Source organism: Engraulis encrasicolus, chromosome 21 (genome assembly GCF_034702125.1).
Source record: "Engraulis encrasicolus isolate BLACKSEA-1 chromosome 21, IST_EnEncr_1.0, whole genome shotgun sequence".
In the NCBI taxonomy this organism is placed as follows: domain Eukaryota; kingdom Metazoa; phylum Chordata; class Actinopteri; order Clupeiformes; family Engraulidae; genus Engraulis; species Engraulis encrasicolus.
In genome coordinates this window covers 17,868,775-17,888,070 of record NC_085877.1, presented here as the reverse complement: position 1 = coordinate 17,888,070, position 19,296 = coordinate 17,868,775, and the positions used below count along the sequence as shown (strand labels likewise).

Sequence of the window (19,296 nt, the reverse complement as noted above, 5' to 3'; positions counted from 1 at the left end):
TAGTGTTAAAAAATAAAATGGACTAATATTCCCCAATCATTGCAATTGGCGTGTGGAATGTTTCAATACATATGATATCACCTCCATCTTAAGCATGTGTGAGGGCGAGGGGCCTTATAAAAAGGTATAAAGATCAGTTCACCTCACCCGAGCTGTGTCTTAATTTTTCAACCATGTGCATTATGGGCCAGCTACAAGACACCTTATTATTAGGTTAATTTAAGCCCCCCACATTTGGGCTTGCATGCACACAGGGACCCCGGTTTCTAGTCCGGCCGGGGTCATTTCCCGAGCCCACCCCGTCTCTGTCCCACTCGCTTCCTGTCACCATCTCAGACTGTCCTATCAAAATAAAGGCATAAAAAAGCCCCTAAAATATATATATATATTTTTTAAAAATCAATAAAGTAACTTTACAACTTTGAACTAATCCAACCTGAACTTCTGTTGGGTCATATCACGCGATTTCAATTTCCTCGTGAACGACTTAGAGAATGTCTATGCTAAGGAATTTTTAAGTCTTGGGCCTATTGACATTTTTAGCCTTACACAGCATGTAACAGGACCAACACACAACCAAGGTCACACTCTAGACCTAATAATAACAAAAGGCCTTAATGCTTGTGCTAGTGTCAAAGACTATGGCTTTTCTGACCATTACTGCATTTTTTCTGATGTTTCTATGCACCCTCATGTTCAAAGGGAATCTGTTACAGTCAAAAAACGTATAATCAACTGTGAGACAGCCTCATTCTTTCAGCAAGCACTTTCAGAGATCCAAAGTCCAAACTTCAGAGAATGCTGATGATCTCATGGTTAATTTTAATTCAAGGATGACCCATATTATGGACGTTATTGCCCCCGAAAAAATCAAAACAGTGGGACATGAAAAAGCACCTTGGAGAATGAATCCCACAGTTATATTGCTAAAGCAAGAATGCAGGAGGGCTGGAAGACAGTGGCGTAAATCCAAACTTGAAGTCCACTACCAAATCTATAAACACACACTCTCGAAATACAACCAAGAAATTTCTAAAGCTAGGCAATCTTTTTTCTCTGACATAAATTAACAGAAATATTAATAATGCACGCGTCCTGTTTGGCACTGTGGAAAAGCTAGCAAGGCCCCCAAATCAAATGCCCTCTGAGTTCCTCTCAGTCAGCAAATGCAATGAGTTTGCATCCTTTTTCAAAGGAAAGATTGAAAAAATACGTACAAACATACTCACACATGTGCAACCGACACAAGATTCGGACCAACTTGCTGCGGTGAAGTTAAATCCTAACCTCATGAGAAATTTTCATTTAGTTGATGTGGACATTCTTAATAGAACAGTACAAAGTCTTAGCTCCTCTACATCTGACTTAGATATTCTACCAACAGCCTTCTTCAAATCCATCCTACATCTAATATCACCAGATGTACTTCAGATCATCAACACCTCAATACAAACAGGCATATTCCCAGGCTGTCTGAAAGAAGCAGTTGTGAAACCCTTACTGAAAAAGAACAACCTGGATGCACTGGTAATAAACAACTATAGGCCCATATCCAATCTACCATTCATGGGTAAAATAATAGAGAAAATTGTTTTTAACCAATTAACTGCCTTTCTAATGTCTAATAGCTATTTTGATAAGTTTCAATCAGGTTTCCGTGCCTACCACAGCACTGAAACAGCTCTTATTAAAGTTATGAATGACAAAAGATTGAATTCTGATGCTGGCAAATCATCCGTCTTGGTGCTACTCGATTTAAGCGCGGCTTTCGACACAGTTGATCATTCTATACTACTACATAGACTGGAACACTGGGTTGGCTTTACAGGCATAGTGATCAACTGGTTAAAATCGTACTTACAACAAAGAAGTTTTTTTGTCGCCATTGGAAGACATACTTCATCACCGATGTCTCTGGATTGTGGGGTCCCCCAGGGCTCCATTCTGGGACCACTACTGTTCAATCTGTATATGTTGCCACTGGGACACATTATCGAGAATAACTCCATAAATTACCATAGCTATGCGGATGATACCCAGCTCTACTTATCTATGTCCCCCAATGACTACACCCCCCTTGAATCACTCTATCACTGCATGGACCAAATTAACAAATGGATGTCTCAAAATTTCCTCCAGCTGAACACAGATAAAACTGAAGTAATTATATTTGGGAAAAGAGAGGAGAAGACAAAAGATTGCTACTATCCTTGAAACGGAAGGGACTGAAAGCAAGGGAAACAGTTAAAAATTTTGGGGTCCTCATTGACAGTGACCTAAATTTCAACAGTCACATGAAAGCTATTACTAAGTCTGCATTTTATCACATAAAAAACGTCTCTAAATTTAGGGGCCTGATGTCTAAACATGATCTGGAGAAGCTAATACATGCCTTCATTTCTAGTAAAGTTGATTACTGTAACAGTCTTTTTACTGGCCTCCCCAATAAGACCATTAAACAGCATTTAAACAACATTAAACTGGTACAAAATGCAGCTGCAATGGTTCTTACAAAGACAAGGAAGTTCGACCACATTACTCCAATTTTAAGATCGCTGCATTGGCTCCCAGTAAGCTACAGAATTGATTTTAAGGCAATGCTACTTGTGTTCAATCATTAAATGGAATGGGACCCACATATCTACTGGATATGTTTCAGCTGTTTGCACCGACCAGGTCACTAAGGTCAACGGAGAAGAATTTGCTGGTGATTCCAAAAGTCAAAACAAAGTGTGGAGAGGCAGCCTTTAGCTTCTATGCTTCAAAGCTTTGGAACCAGCTTCCAGATGACGTAAAAAAATGCACCCACTATTGATAGCTTTAAATCTAGACTCAAGACAAAGCTGTTCTCAGATGCTTTCCCCTAGCTTAAATTACATATCATTCTTTTTTATTATTATTGTTTTTATTTTTGTTTTTCAAGGTTTTATGTTTATTTATGTTTTATTTTATTATTATTTTTACCATGTTTTATCTCAATGTTTTAAATGTTTTTTTGACTCTAATTCATTTCCTTCTTTCTTCCCTGTTTCCTTTCATTTACATTTGTTAACTTTGTGAAGCACATTGAGTTGCACCTGTGTATGAAATGCGCTATATAAATAAACTTGCCTTGCCTTGCCTTGGGTAACACTAGACAATTTTCCAATCTTGTGCTGAAGCACATATGACATTTCTTTCAAAACATCTTGACATGCATTATGACAAGGAGCAATCCCTTAAGCAATGGAATACCAGCTGAAAAGCCTGTGTACAGGAACACTGGGGAACGTTTGTTCATTATGTTTTTTTTTAAATCACCAGAAACAACCAACAATAGCACTACAAAAATAAATAAATAAAAAACTACTAGGAATCAGACATCTTCAGGACAGAATTTTATTCAAATCACTTGACATGGGACATGGCCTTGTATAGGATTTCATGACTCAAGGTAATGGAGCTAGAGGCCCCATATAAAAGGTACATGTTCACTGTAAGAGGGGGTGGGGTGGGGGTGTTTAGCTGGAAGGGAGGTGGGGGTGGGTAGGGGGGTACAGGGAAAAAATAAAGAGAGGACAACAAAATTAGATTTTGAGGAACAGGAGGGTTTGGGGCGGGGGTAGGGATGGGCGACGACGAGGGAGAGCGCTAGAGAGAAAACAAACAGAAAAAGGCACTTTTTTACTCTTTCAGTGACCAGTCTGACACTTACATCACTGGTTTATTTAGAAAAGGTCAAATGAACGGAAGAGGAGTATAAAAAGGAGAAAGGGCGGCGCTCCTTTACCACAGCCAGGCAGCAAGAGCATGTAAACGCGGCTGGTTTCTCTGTACAACACCAGCCAGACTTTTGCTTCTTTGCGCCAGTAGTGCAGGGAGCGCCGCCTTTAATAAAATACTTTACTTTAAAAACAGACGGAAAAAAAAACAAACCAAAAAAAAAACCTGTGTGCGCATGGTTCATTTTCTCAGTCATCATTATTATAATAATAAACGTGTCGAATAAAAAGTAACAAATGGTCAGAGCATTCGTCAGCACAGTGCTGGTCGTCTGTGGCACGGCACCTCGATGGCTTTTCTGTAGGACACCACGAGAATATGCCACAGAGCCAACACAACACACGGGAATGAGTGACAGCAACGATTTTCCAGGCATAAAGGACAATGCAAAATAAAAAATAACGGTATTTCTTTACTCTTTTAATTTAAATATCGACGATAGAATAGAAAAGGCGGTTCCTTCACCACACAAACAGGTCCTTGGCTTTTCTGTACCACACCAAGGTCCAGGTGCATAAGGTTGGCCACGCTAGCTTTTGTTTGTTCCTTTTGTAATATTTTCCTTCTTCCTCGTAATCTGAATATTCCTTCAAGTAGTTAAATTCAAGTTGTTGGGCGAGGGCATTTTCCCTGAGCTGGGGTGGGGGGGTTGGTCAGTTGGTCGGCCGGAGGTGGGGTTTCTCTGTAGCTACACCCCACTCAGCCGCCCGTGCTCTTAGCCCCCCGTTTGAGATGATGCACACTCCACAAATCTGCACAATGCACACGGGCACACTGCGCAATCACACATTCGGTTTCTGCATTTCTAACCAGAATGCATTGTAATTTTGCCAGTGGGCATGCATATGCGGTGCGTAGATTTGCGCAGTCTGCGCCATCACAAACGAGCCCCTTCCCAGCTCAGGGGAGTGCTCTGCCTCTCGCCCACCGTGGTCGTACAGTCGCACCACACACAACTGCGCTACAGCTATAGCTACAGCACAGCGCAGTGCTATGTGGATTCCTCGCCACACGCAGTCGGGAATACGCAGAGAAACTGGAGAGGTGTGGGGGCGGGAATGGGGGTGGGTGCGTAGAGTGGGTGGGGGGGCTTTGGAATCGGTCGGTTGGTAAACGCCGTCACATCGGGACCCTGTAGAAACTAGCCACCAAGGAGAGGGGGGGGGAGTGGGGGAAATAGCAGCTTCTGACTTCTCTGTAGCACGTCAGAATAAGCGATGGTGCTTCTGCAGGGCCGATCGTGACTTTTCAGTTGTCCGACGGTAAACAAATAGTCAATTCCAAGGCAACAAAATCAATGTGTGGTTTCTTCCAAAGTTCCAACCGGGTGCATTGTGATATCAATTCACAGATTTTCTTAAATGTATGTTTGTTTAATGTGTGTGTGTGTGTGCGCGCGCATTTGGATTTTTTTTGCCTTTGTTCCCAAAAATTTGATTCAAATCTTTACTTAAGCAAGCCCAGGTAGTATCTTTCTTTTTTTTTTTTAATAAAGCGAGTGGGTTTTCAGCAGGCCTTGGGCGTTTAAAGCCAGCGATGCATAGCGTCTCATTAACAATCTTAGTCTTCCATTGTGCCATCACTAGATCAGAAAAGGTGGGGAGAGATGGGTCACGGAGGAAGGAGAGGGGGCGATGAAAGGACAGGTGGGATTGGTATCGAAGCATGAAACCGCACAGAACCCTTGGGCAATATCGACGCAGTGTTACACAGTCATGGGATGGGGGGGTGGTGGTGGGGACAAAGGGAAGAAGAAATGGCTTTAGGTTGAGGATGAGATACGGTGGGGGAGAGAGAGAGAGAGAGAGAGAGAGAGACGGCGAGACAAAGAGAGAAGTGGGGTGAGGGTGAGGTTGGGACATCATACACAGGTTTCATGATGCTTCTGGGTTTTCCCCCACGCTTCTCCTCAAGTCAGGCTGGCAGGTTTCTCTGTAGTGCACACACTACCATCCATGACCACTAAGGAGAGGAGAGGACAAGAGAAGGGGAAAGCACAGAGGTTCTCTTTTTTTTCTTCTCTACCCTCTTCCTTTCTTTCTGTCGCTCTTTCTTTAGTACTTGAGCTTTCTGGGCACCTCCCAGGGGAATGAGTCTCGGCCAAAGTGGCCGTAGCAGGCCGTCTTCTGGTAGATGGGCTTCTTCAGGTCCAGCTCTCTGGAAGATATACGCACGCGCAACACAGAAAACGCACCAACACATTATGGTCAGAGATAATGGCAATCATGAACTCCTTAACGACACGGTCCCCATTATACATTAGCCGTTATCAGAATGGCAATAACCAAGTCGTAATGTTTTACTAAAGGCTCTGTGCACTGACATAGTGGTGTAGTACTACAGTAGTTTAGTTTTTTTCAGTGACTATTACAACGTTCCAGTGATAGAACAGCAGATGCTTCTGTTCTCTGGTGCTTGTGACCTTCTGACATAGGGCCCGATTAATGATCAAAATTTTATTCATTTTATTTAGTCATCACCATTTCTTATCGGGATGTTGAAAGGGGAAAAATATGCTATGTCTAGAACTAGGTTGACAGCAGGGAAACTTTATTGTTTACGCCAAGGAGGCCGGGTGACACCAAGGCAAGAGGCAACAGCAAAGGACAGGCGTTACTAGTTTGACTTTCACCCTAGGACTTCTGAGTCACTGTCTTCTTCCTAATATCCTAACTCCCATCCTCCCCAAGTGCTTGTGGCCTCATGATGACATCACAAGACATCATTGACGACTGAAGTTAGATTCAATATCTCGCAAAATCGCAATTGAAAGGTCATTTTCTCATTTGCAATCAGGATGTTGAAAAGGGAAAAATCAGTCATTTAGGAGGATGTGGGGGAGCACTGGTTAATTACTCCCCCCACCATCCTGGCGGGTCGGGAGTTGAATCGGCAACCTTTGGGCTACAAGTCTGACGCCCTAACCGCTTACCCATGACTGCCCCTAAAACCCATGACTGCCCCCTAGGAGTCCCTAGGAGTCCAAAGTCAATGAAGATGGGAGAAACGCTTACGCTACCTGACAATGACCCCGGGTCGGAGGTCAAAGTTCTTCTTGACTATGTCGAGCAACTCCCTCTCGCTCTTCTGGGAGGTGCCATAGTGGAAGATGGAGATGGAGAGGGGGTGGGCCACACCGATGGCATACGACACCTGGAAGTGGAGTAAAAAAAAAAAAAAGGAAAAAGCTCACATATTGGACGATGCAAAACAGGAAAGGTACACTGTATTTTGCAAATAAATCTGGCACAAATGATATGGGTCTTGTTCTGGGCCTCAATGCAATTTCAGAGAATCCTGACAAGGTGCAATAGTTAACAATGCAAGTAGGATAATCTGTTTTAAAAGAGAAGTTTGCATATTCCTTCTTTTAGCATTTTCTTGAGTTCCTTTTATTATCTGGCAGTATGACATGGCTTCTTAAGATTTGACTTGACATGTTGTTCTGAATCGCCCCCAAGCATGGCACAGAAATAAAATAATCAATAGCTGGCAATTCCTATGGGACTAACCTGGACCAGGACGCGCTTGCACAGTTCGGCCTTCACCAGGGACTTGGCGACCCAGCGGGCTGCGTATGCGGCAGAGCGGTCCACCTTGGTGTAGTCCTTCCCGGAGAAGGCTCCGCCGCCATGAGCGCCCCAGCCACCGTAGGTGTCCACGATGATCTTACGGCCAGTCAGCCCTGCATCACCCTGGGAGGGGGAGGAAGAATGGAGGTGGTTATTAAATGCCTGGTAAACACCACAAGTGAGAGGGTCTGGGGGCTAGCGATGCAATTTTTTCACAGGAAAGGTGTGGTTTACAATTGCCCGTGGCCAATTTTTGGGTGTTACAAATGCATCATTTGGCACATACAAAGCCCATAGCCTATAATGTCAGTTGTGTCTATTCAAACAAACTGCAACCTTGTTTGTTGCGTCATCGCCTTTCCACCCCTCCCCCGCTATCCCAATGGTCCAAAACGTGTTCCGTTTTAGAGACAACACCATGTCAAATTTGCAGTAACTACAATATCCAACCTAATCCCAGGCATGCAAATAGGTCATGGGTGAAAAAGGTGACAAGAGTGCGGCCGTACTGCAGTGCGGGCACGAGCGCGTGAAGGCAGGTGCATGTGTGTGGTGCGCAGTGGATGGTTTTGTTAGTCTCAGTCTCAAACTAGGGGGGAGAAGATCTAGCTAAAAAACGTCCTTAAATTGTGAATTTTTAGCATAACTCTAACTCGGCCAAGGGAAGTGCATATGAGAACTGCCAACCAACTTTTTTACTCCATAATTTAGCTGTAATGTGTGATGGTGGGGGGGGGTGTAGATGGATGGATAGATAGATAAAATAGGTTTTTAAATTACATCATGATAGAGCAGTGGTTCTCATCGCAAGTTTCCCCAACAACCGACCTAATCAAAACCCTTAGTAGGCCTATTAAAAAATAAAATAAACTAATGCCCCCCCAATGGCAAGAACCCCCTCCTCTCAGCAGTCTCCTTCTTAACACCCCCTCAACGCTTGGTTGTGATTTCATTTGCATATTTAATCATCATATTTCAGACAACTTGCAATACAAAGAAAACTTTGTCATAGTTTGAATTAGCTACTGAAATTTTACTCAAACTGCTCAAATTTTAGTCCATTCACCTAGTATCTGTTAGGCCTATATTGTCTCCCTGTGGAAAATGAGTAGGAAGGAAAGCTCCAAAAAGTATGTTCCACGAAATATAAATCGGTAGATTTTAAATATGTCATGCTATACTAGGGATTACATTTGGAATGATTATGCCTGTTGTAATTTGTCCCTCGTCAAACGCTAGACTGACTGGCCTAGGCTTCTCTCTCCCTCTCCCCCTCTCGTGCGCATTAGAAACAGCCTGCAGTGAATGCACGATGTTGGATGCCTCGCATAGGCCTACATGCGCTTCTTCATCTGGTTTATTACCTGGTACAGGTAGCTACTTTAGCCTTTTCCCTCTGTAGCACACTCACTCATTAAAACTCTGCTACCGGTTGGATTCACTCGCGCAAAAATCAGATGTCATTTGCATCGCCTATATTTCGTATACCGGTAGCTAAACAATACAACGAATGAGGTGCATGGACATTTCAAACCATTACCCGAAACAGCAGAATACGAGGAACACGCGACGTGTAACCAAGCTTTCATTAACAGAGCTCGTTTGAGAAGAAATAGGCCTACTTTTTAGGAAATACAACTAAACCAACTGTCGCTGTTACATCCACTCACTCACTCCTCATCGAAATGCTTGAGTCCCGTTTGTTGTTAGTTGTCATACAAGAAAAGGCCTGCTGAATCATGGTGTTAAATAGCATGCAGTTGTGTATAACTTTGCGGCGAAATTAATATTAGAACAGAGAGCAGTTAAGCCATTTGATCATGAGAGCTGTGGGGTACCTGTTCGCTAACCATGCAGACTTCCACAGTTAAGTCCAAAGACGGCACATTTCTGCATTTGGGAAGGGGGGAATAGTCAGACACAACTCTCACAACTCTCTGGGAAACTTTATCTGCGACAGATCGCCTGGGCATTTTCATATCATCAGAAAGTAACTCGCCAGCCCAGCTGACTGAAAAGACCCCGGTTTTAAACTTTTGCGCTGTTTTTCCAAAGTATGAAGGGCGGGACTTAGATTGAGCTTGTTTTTATTGGCTGTGCCGACAAACACAAATACTGTGATTGGTCAAACGTCGTTGTCGGTTGTGGCATCTCCTGTCATTACAACAGAGTGAGAGCTAGGCTATATGACATTTTCTGCCGTACTTTTCTCCTCGCTCGATACCCCCCCTCGCCCCTCCCCCCTAAAATGTTCTCCTCGGATCTGCACGATTCACAGAAATTACCCATTTTGATTTCAAAACGGCGAATTTCCCAGAAAGGTGGCAAGTTTGCATGCCTGTAATCCCCAATACCTTGCCTTTTTTCTCAGTTTCAATGCTGGTGTAGTCGCTGCACTTTGCCCTTTGTAGGGCAGTGATAACAACATTAACAAGAGACTGGTGTGACTTCAGGTGAGGTACAAATCTTGCCTGTGGTCCTCCGATAACGAAGCGCCCGCTGGGCTGCAGGTGGTAGACCGTGTCCTCGTCCAGGTACGTGCTGGGCACCACGGCCTTCACCACCTTCTCCTTGAGGGCGTCGCGCATCTCCTCCAGGCACACGCCCTCGTCGTGCTGCACTGACACCACCACCGTGTGCACGCGCACCGGCAGCATGGCGCCGCGGTCCTGACGATACTGCACAGTCACCTTTAGGGGGCAGTGTAGAGACAGAGACACTAGGACTCAAAATCAGGGAAGAGTATTGTAGCAGATAATAATTCTTACTAAATAGTTCTTAGTGCTAAGACCTACTCTGAGGAAGACGCTTGCCGAAACACTAGTCTAATGCACTGAAAATAAAATAAACCCCAGAGACCCCCCCCCCCCCCCTTAATTCATGTCTGGGGGGTGAAGGTGTGTGCGTTCAGGTGCTGCCGCACAGTACAGACCTGTGTCTTTTAGTGAGTGTGTATCCTGGCACACAGTATAATATCAATTGTCATGAGTTTGAACTTTCTTTTGTTTGTCAATCAGTGTATTTGTGTGTGTGTGTGTGTGTGTGTGTGTGTGTGTGTGTGTGTGTGTGTGTGTGTGTGTGTATCCGTGTGCATCATGGCACACAGTACAGACATGTGTCTTTTAGTGTGTGTGCATGTGCACAATGGCACTCAGTACAGACCTGTGTCTTAGAGTCGGGTCGGAGCCAGGGCAGGGTGCCATTGCGTCGTAGCTCGGCAATCTTGGCGTTCAGCTTGTGAGCCAGGATGATGGTGAGGGGCATGCACTCCTCCGTCTCATTAGTAGCGTAGCCAAACATCAGACCCTGCACAACAAGTAGAAGCCAGCCCTGAGTCAGACTCTGAACAAGTTTACCGCACTGAAAATGTATTTCAAAAACATCCCTGCTTGTTGTGTTCAGATTAACCAAGGTTTCGCCGCGGGGCTTTCCAGTCAGGGCAGCACCAACTTTAATTAAACCCAAAAGTTACAGAGAGTGCAAAGAACATGATGTGTATCTGGCTAAAAAAAGATAATGGATGATATTTCGTAACCATTAACACCCAACCCCATTTGCAACAACCACCTTAGTCAATAAATTCTCCATTTTCTCAAAAACCACCCTTGCTTCGTGTGCCTTTTTTTGGCATAAGACAGATTTTTTCCATGATAGTGCAGCCCTACTTTGTGTGCCTTTTTTCTTGCACAAGACTGAGTTCAGAGAGATTTGGGTGACCGTTACTTTTGCTGGACTTTCTCTGGATAAAATCCATGCCTCTCATTCATTTCTATAGAAAATAGTCCTTTAGGGATGCACCCATACCACTTTTTTGAAAACCGATACAAGTACGAGTACATTAATGTGTGTACTTGCCGATACCGAGTACCGATACCGATACCTTTTACCATCAAAATACAATGAAAATAAATGCATGGCCTTGTTTTTTTCCACCTGTGATATTTTTATTGTCCATTTCCATGTAGATTTAAATGTTAGTAAATGTATGAGGTGGCACTTTTTTCCATGCTGCTTTCAAGTCCACAGAATGTGACAAGATTTTGCATTGTTTTGTGTAATAGCAGTATCGTTCCTGGTATCGGCAAGTGCGAGTACGAGTATAATGAGAAGTATCGGGTGCCGATACCGATACCAGTATCGGTATGGGTGCATCCCTACAGTCCTTAGGTCTCTTTGGTGCAGTGATTCTGTGACATTGTACAACCGGTCTATACATTTTGCAATATCTGATTGGATGAGACGCATTCTGCTCCGATGTCCTAAGTGGTATATTGTAACCTCTACCATCCCAACTCCATTGGCAACAGTCACCTTAACCAACAAATTCTCCCATTTTGTCAAAAGGTTTATGCAAAGGATGGCCGAGAGCTCAAACAGGTTGTGCTGTGCAGTGTGCCCAAAACCATCTTGCTTCGTGTGCTTCTCTGAAACACTACTTCAAGTAAATTAACACTGTGCTAATGTGTGTTAAAAAAATAAAAAATACAAAATAAACGAATTCCAGTTTGCATTTGCACCTATTGTTCGGTTCATTTTCTGTGCCGTTTGTATTTGCAAATATTGTATGCTATGGATTAGGTCCTCAATTGCAAGTCACTGTGTATAAAAGCGTCTGCCAAATGTAATCAAACCGATTCAGAATCCAACAGTGGTGGAGTGCTTTGTGGCTGTGACATTCACCTGGTCCCCTGCTCCGATGTCCTCTTCAGTGCGGTCCAGGTGAACCCCTTGTGCGATGTCAGGGGACTGCTGCTCCAGGGCCACAAGCACGTTGCAGGTCTTATGATCAAAGCCTGGGGCATACAAGTGTGATAAACAACAGGAATAAGGGAGAGCCTTGGCACTGTACAGAGTTCCTGTAGATACATGCACATGCATCTACTGGAAATCTGTACGATGTCAGTTGTCGACATGTCAGATGAGTTTTTAGGTGTTATATATTCATCTGTTCATCACTTTTCGAGGCACTGAGCACTGGAAAATCTCAACAGCACACATCTAGCGGCTAGCGCATTCTAAATGACCCTATAATCTGAGCCAAAAGTGTGAAGCCTTACATCGAAGAGTGTCTCTTTTGCATTGTCAAAGAGTTTCAATGGCTTTTCTACAACGTATTTTGATTGAGACAGGTGCCTGCACCATCGCTCCAACCCAGTCTAGTTTTAGTACAGTAGAAATGCAAGGCTAGCCCACCGATGATCATATTCCATACAAGATCTAATTTCAGGAACATTAGCGCTGGTGGGCACTTAGTCACATGGCATGCTTCCAAAAGCAGGTCAGGAGTTTAAAAAAAAAAGTGATCCTCCCCAGCTGCTCTAAGCGAGTGGTCAGGTCTTCGTAGATCCTGGAGAACCAGATAGGATCGTGCACCGTCGGCACAAGCAGCACAAGAGCCCTTCTGCATCGTGCCTTCTTTCAAAACAGGAGGGAAGTGGCATCATGAAGATCACAACGGACAGCATGAAATGCTCTCTTCAGTAAAAAAAAAAGTAAATAAATGAAAAACACCTCTTCACAATAGATTATCCGTTACAGTACATGTACATTATGTATTGCATGTTAGAAAAGACATAGCTACAATATATTAAATAATTATGTCTCTAGTGTTCGTATTGCTACCCAACACACTGAGTGCATCAGAGATGCAAATGTTACACCCTCTATAGATTGGTTTGCCTCATGTAAAGTATGTTAACTGCCATCTATATTGAAAGGATAGACATTGGCCTCATTTGTGATGGCACATGCTGCAAAATTTCATACTGAAATCTCAATGTATTTTGATTAGACATATTTGCACAGCATGCACCATCACAAAAATGCCCATTATGTGCATCATATGTCCAATATCATTGCGTTGGCACATTGTAGCAGATATTCTGCTCTATACAGAAAAGTATGGAGTAGCAGCAGTGGAATATCAGTGTGTCAGTATCATGGCGCTGAAACCTTTGGAGGAGTCATCGTAGCCGATGTTCTTGATGGTGTCCCTGACGATCTTCTGGTAGTCCACTGTGGCATGGGACGTCACCTCCCCCGCCAGCAGGATCATGCCCGTCTTGGCCACGGTCTCTGCAGAAGGCAGCAGGGAGAGATAATGGCTTCGAGCCCAACGAGCGGTGTCTGTGTGTGTGTTTGTGTGTATCAATTTAAAAGCGCAGGTCTTGCCAGTCTCTGCAAAGGTCTCCATAAGAGCGGCACGTGGAGAGACAACAGGTTCAGAGAGTCTGGACTGGTGAATGCATTTGCATGCGTGTGCGTCTTCATTTGATGTGTTTGCATTTATCGATGTGCGAGTGCCGGGGATAGGACAGCTTCAGAATCTGGAAGCGCAGGCACACGTGTGTTGTTATTTATGTGTTTCTATGTGCAAATGCATGGCTGTTTGTGTGCACATATTTGATTGCATGCATTTATGGTTTTATTATAGACACACAAGTGCAAGTGGGGGCTGTATTTGATAATGGATTCGTATTTAAATTTTTATTTGTGTATCGATGTGCAAGAACATGCATGTGTGCATTAAATATGTGTATGGATTTGTGCGAGTCCATGTTATTCAATGGTGTATTTGTGTTAAATATAGATTTGTGAGAGTATGTGTACCTGCATGCCAAAGTATGCATGCATGTATTCAATAGTGCGCATTTGCATTGAAAGTGTGTAGATTTGGGTGAGAGCATATGTGTGAGTGTACGTGTGTAGCAGTGTATGCCAAAACGTGTGCGTTTATTTGATTGTGTCTTATTTTAACATGTGTATAGATTGCTGAGAGTGCATGGGTGCGGGGTGTGCATGTGCGTATATAACCGCATAATTGCATGCCAAGGCATGTGGTCCGGCAGAAACCCGACACTCACCACATGCTACTTTGGCATCTGGGTCCTGCTTGAGATGGGCGTCGAGCACGGCATCGCTGATCTGGTCGCAAATCTTATCTGGGGAGAAAAAGGCACAAGCATTCAACAAGGGGATGTCGCTTCATCGATATGAACTACCGATACGGGTCAGCCTGAGCTACCAACAGAGAGGAAAGAAGAATTAGTAACTCTTTCCTCTCTGCTACCAAGCCACTGCAACGGACTACAGTTGGACTAAGTTGGCAGTGAGAAGCACAAAGGCAAGCAGGTGTCAAACCTGGAGCCTATTCCAAAAAGATGGGTTACTTACTAACCCAGCTATGGTTAAGTGAAGCCAGTGAGAGAGCATTACTTACATCTCTTAATATCAGAGACTTTGTTTCAGATAAGGCATACGGTAAACAACAAAGTCATTAGACACTTTCCATCTACAGAAAAAAACCCTGCACAACTGTCCAGGGGTAGGCAGTGGGGTAGGCAGCGACGTCAGCTAAAGTGTCATAAGTGTCATGTTTATCTTTCATTTAAACCAGGTCTACCACTTGTGCAAGGTACATACATCGAAAGAGTGAGCCTGCTTTCAAGCATACATGCCCCCCCCCCCCCAAACCTTATTCAGAGATTTTAAAAAATATATACACATCAGTTTCCTTCCAACACAGGATAACTTGCCAACCTGTCCTGATTAAGCCACTCATAACAACTGGCTGATTCAGAGCTTGTTAGAACACATTTGAAAGCAGCTAAACTGTTCAGTGGGGCAGAAAGAAAGAAAGAAAGAAAGAAAGAAAGAAAGAAAGAAAGAAAGAAAGAAAGAAAGAAAGAAAGAAAGAAAGAAAGAAAGAAAGAAAGAAAGAAAGAAAGAAAGAAAGAAAGAAAGAAAGAAAGAAAGAAAGCAGGGGCAGTCGAGGAATGCTGACCGGGTTTTATGGTCCTTCCTTCAGGGACAGAAAAAGCTTACATAATATCATTCCTTAACCCACCTGCTTACAGCAAGTGCCACAAGAGTCAAATGTCTCTGACCGTTCGCTCTGTTAACCAGCAGTGATATTACAGAGATGACATAAGTCATCAACTGTACGTCAGGCAAAACTGACACCACTTACCCTGCTGGGGTCATTTACAGTGCTGCCAGAATACAGTGACACATTAAGAACAACACAGGGCTGTCGGAAAAGAAGACACAAGGAAGAGTGCACGGTGCAGAGTACTCGCTGCTTCTTCAGGGCACAATTTCCGCAAGTCAGTTTATCATATAGGCCTACTGTACGCTGCGGTGTGGGGGCCAAAGCAGAGGAATCTTGCTGCAGCAGTGCATGCACCCCACATCATTACCACCATAAGTGAGTGGAGTGAGTCCTATATTTAGGCCTAATCTAAGCCGGTGGTAGATGGACACTCCCAACTGAGATCGCTCCCGGACGTGCAGTCCCAGGTGTTTCCATCACTCCCGGACGTGCAGTCCCACCCGATTATATTTCACGTATTATCATACACTGCCACATACAAGCAATTTAGGGTTATAGGGTTAGGTTTAGGGTTAGGGTTAGAAACAAAAAACTAACATCAAAAAGATAACTAGCTCCGTTATATGGCGGTGGGATCGATAGTCTGGCTAGTGGGAGCGAGCCGACAGGTGAGCGTCCTGCGTTGGGAGCGTCAATCAGGGAATCATCCATGATTATCTACGCCAATACCCCCCCCCCCCCATTCGAAAGTGCAGGCACAGAACACACCTGTGCGGCTACGTAGAAGGTCCATTCATGTGCGTAAATGGTTCATGAAACAAACTGGGCTACAATCCCCATTTCGATGTCTAGCTGTTGGGGTCAAGTTGCATTTCTGCAGTAGTAATAAGTCATTGGTGGTCTAACTAACGCTTACAGGTATTGGAGAGTAAGGTCGTCGGTGGGTTGGTGTGGGCGTAACACTAAAGACGCTATGATCACAATGTAAACCAAATCGTCTGTGAACGTACGCTACTACATGACCCAATTCTTTCATTGGTAGAGGGTGATTGGGTTTAAGCCAGGTATTAGCTGCGGTGGAGGAAATACGGGAGCTTCGGAAGGCGACCAGCAGAGCTACTCGCCTAGCGTAGCTGGCTATGGCTAACCGGATAAACACTGAACTGTCTGCGTCGCGTTGCTGGAAGTCTGGCCTAGTGTGATTGCACAATTATCCACCGTTTAAAATACACACCATGCAACAATGAGAAACAACCCTGAATCATGAATAGAAGCGCACACGTGTAAAGCGCGGGGTCTAACCACGCAATAACACAAATGGAAGAGCTCACAAGAAGTGCGTGCTGGACAGCAACAATTCAAGGAAGGCGGGCCCGTGGCGGCCTAGAGCTCTAGAACTATCTTCTACCCAAAATCCTCGTGTGGCCTGGTTATCACCGCGTGTTAGCCGGCCTACTAAACCACTTTTGCGCCTGTTAAGTTGGACGACTGGAGTGACATTAATTACATTTTTCTTGCGAAGTGTATAACGACGACCACTTAAAACCATGCCGATATCTCGAAACTTCCTAAATTCAATGTCAATGAGTTCAAATCTCATGCAATGCTGCACCATAGGCTACCCACATGTACGCTACAGTAAACTACGACCGACAGTCCCTGTGCTAATGTTAGCTTTCTAGAAGCTAACGCTGGTCGGCAGAACATGACCTTGCTTGGCAGTCTATTCATGCAGTAAATACAATGTAGTTAAATTCACACTTGTGGTGACCAGAGGCTAACTCCGTGTTATTTCATACCTGGATGCCCCTCTCCGACAGACTCAGACGTAAAAAGAAAACAGTCTTCATCGATGAGTGAATTGTGGAAACCGTTCATCTGTCCGTTCATCTTCAATTCGCAGTGCGCGTCAGCTATCTATCAATAAACAGGCGCTGGAACCGATTGTCACCCGTGATGTGCTTCTTGTGTGCAAGGTTTCTATTTGCTCGTGGGTCGTCGAGAAGTCTCGAACGGGTATCGTCCAGTCTTATTTTATTCTTAAAAAATATCAGTGCGTTTTCAACCCAGTTCTCTTCTCGTCGCGCACTCCGCATAAATACTCTAGTCTAGGCTGGTGTAATCGGTAACATTAGGTTTTCGTCCCGCCCCCACGGTTGATTGGCATTGGCAGAGTAGGGGTGTTTATTGACTTGGTGAACCAATGGCATCCGTCCTGCAGAAAATTGCTTTCTGAATCCAGCCTTCTTCGATCTCGAACACAGTAGAACTAGCCTAGCTAGACCATTACACCATGTTGTAGCTAAGAATGTTGTGTGTTTCTCACTCAATGTTTTCAGCCATCCATTATTAAAGATGTGGCTGGGACTGAGACTTAGCAGAGTTGTAGACTACTACTGTAGGCCTACTACTGATTAAAAGTGTAGGATCAATTGCACCAGATTAATGTAGGCTTGCCGATAAGCCCTTCTGGTCACTCTACTGATTACTTTCCTTTGCTTCACTGTCAAGGGAAAAAAAGGCTTTCGTGACCTTGCAGACACAAGCCAATTCTTCGCCTCAGCGTGAAAATATTAATTAAAATAGGCCTTATATAACACAAAATATTCTCAAATATTTCAAAAGGCATTTAGTGGCAAGGTTTTCTTTGTATGTGATGTGTATGTAAGCTGATTGTATGTGCTCTCCTTATAGGCCTACATATGCACAGTCTTCCCCATCATATCATAGGTGAATTCACTATGGGTAATTAGATCGACTGGCCTGGGATCGGGATGGCCCCTGTAGGCCTACTTCAGTTCATTGGGTGCAATCAAGGTGTCTCTGAGTCAACATTCTTGACACAAAATTATTTGAATTTGTTAATGTGCATCTCTCTCTCTCTCTCTCTCTCTCTCTCTCTCTCTCTCTCTCTCTCTCTCTCTCTCTCTCTCTCTCCGTCAGGAACAATGGGGAACTGAACTTGTGACCGGACCTGTGAGTACAGCTCCATAACACATGACTATTATCAAAGCATGTGGCTACATCCTATGAGAGGCTACAAACAATCCAAGTGTAGCTACATGTAGTGTGTGTGTGTGTGTGTGTGTGTGTGTGTGTGTGTGTGTGTGTGTGTGTGTGTGTGTGTGTGTGTGTGTGTGTGTGCGTGTGCGTGTGCATGCGTGCGTGCGTGTGTGCATGTCTGTGTGCGTGCGTCTGTGTGCGTATGTCCGTGTGAGACCCGTCTGTGCATGTGTGTCTCTGTGTCTGTGCGTGTGTGTCTGTGCATGTGTCTGTGTGCGTGTGTGGGAAGCGTTATCATCATAATGCTGGTGTGTGTGTGTGTGTGTGTGTGTGTGTGTGTGTGTGTGGGGGGGGGGGGGGTGCAGGCTTATGATGAGGTAAGGGGGGAGCGACGCCATCCTATGTACTCCACCCAAAGATTTTGACATCACGGAGTCAACAGTCGCTTTTGCCCAGGCTAGGAGTTTGGAGGTGTTTGTGAAAAAAATGGTTCAACATCACTGCTAAGCTAAGAAGGTTTTTACTGTTAAAAGGATCTCTTTCCTCTGTCCAAAAACAGACAAAGGAAGCTATGAAGTGTAGTATAAATGTGCATGTGACTGCAGGTGTGTTAGTGCACCGCCGCCACCCCTGACAGTTTGTGAATAAATAACCTGCTTCTTGCAGCTGCCAAGCAATGTCTCATTCTTTCCATTGAGCCAGTTTATGTATTAAGGCTTTTAAAACATATTTGAAGAGGGCTTTATATTGGTATAAATCTTGAACATTAACCCCTTTGCACAGAGCCCATGTCACCAAAATTGTAATGGCTATGTCTTAATCTGTTACTGAAAGCCTCTCGGTTATGTCATAGCAATATTGTTATGATGTAGTTGAGTATTTTCAGCAAACTGAATAGGCCTGCCGGCGACCCCATCTGCAGTAAGAGGCTACATTAAATAACTATGTTAATTTTTCAATTCAGAGCATCATGCTTCACTGAATGTTGGCAGCATTGCAGATATTTACTTTTTAAGATGACACTATAAATCATAGTACTCTTCATGTGTTTTGTGACGTGGTTGACATGACAGTGACAGCTGAGGGAGTCAAGTTAAGACATGAGATGATGGAGTTCACCCCAAGCAT

General features: G+C 44.1%; 1 protein-coding gene across 2 annotated transcripts; it reads right to left on the bottom strand.

Moving 5' to 3' along the window:
- Nucleotides 1-3,364: 3,364 nt before the first annotated feature.
- mat2aa (methionine adenosyltransferase 2Aa) lies at nt 3,365-17,279 on the bottom strand. 2 transcript variants are annotated; one of them, XM_063186313.1, is made up of 9 exons: nt 16,965-17,279; nt 14,198-14,275; nt 13,287-13,409; nt 12,015-12,127; nt 10,497-10,640; nt 9,806-10,024; nt 7,275-7,457; nt 6,782-6,915; nt 3,365-5,919 (listed from the first exon to the last, which is right to left on the bottom strand). In XM_063186313.1, the coding sequence occupies exons 1-9, from the start codon at nt 17,053-17,055 to the stop codon at nt 5,817-5,819; spliced, it is 1,188 nt and encodes a 395-aa protein (XP_063042383.1). In that variant the 5' UTR covers nt 17,056-17,279; the 3' UTR covers nt 3,365-5,816. The 2 variants fall into 2 exon arrangements, with proteins under 2 accessions (XP_063042383.1, XP_063042384.1); XM_063186314.1 differs by lacking the exon at nt 3,365-5,919 and having other exon boundaries at nt 6,778-6,915.
- Nucleotides 17,280-19,296: the final 2,017 nt, after the last annotated feature.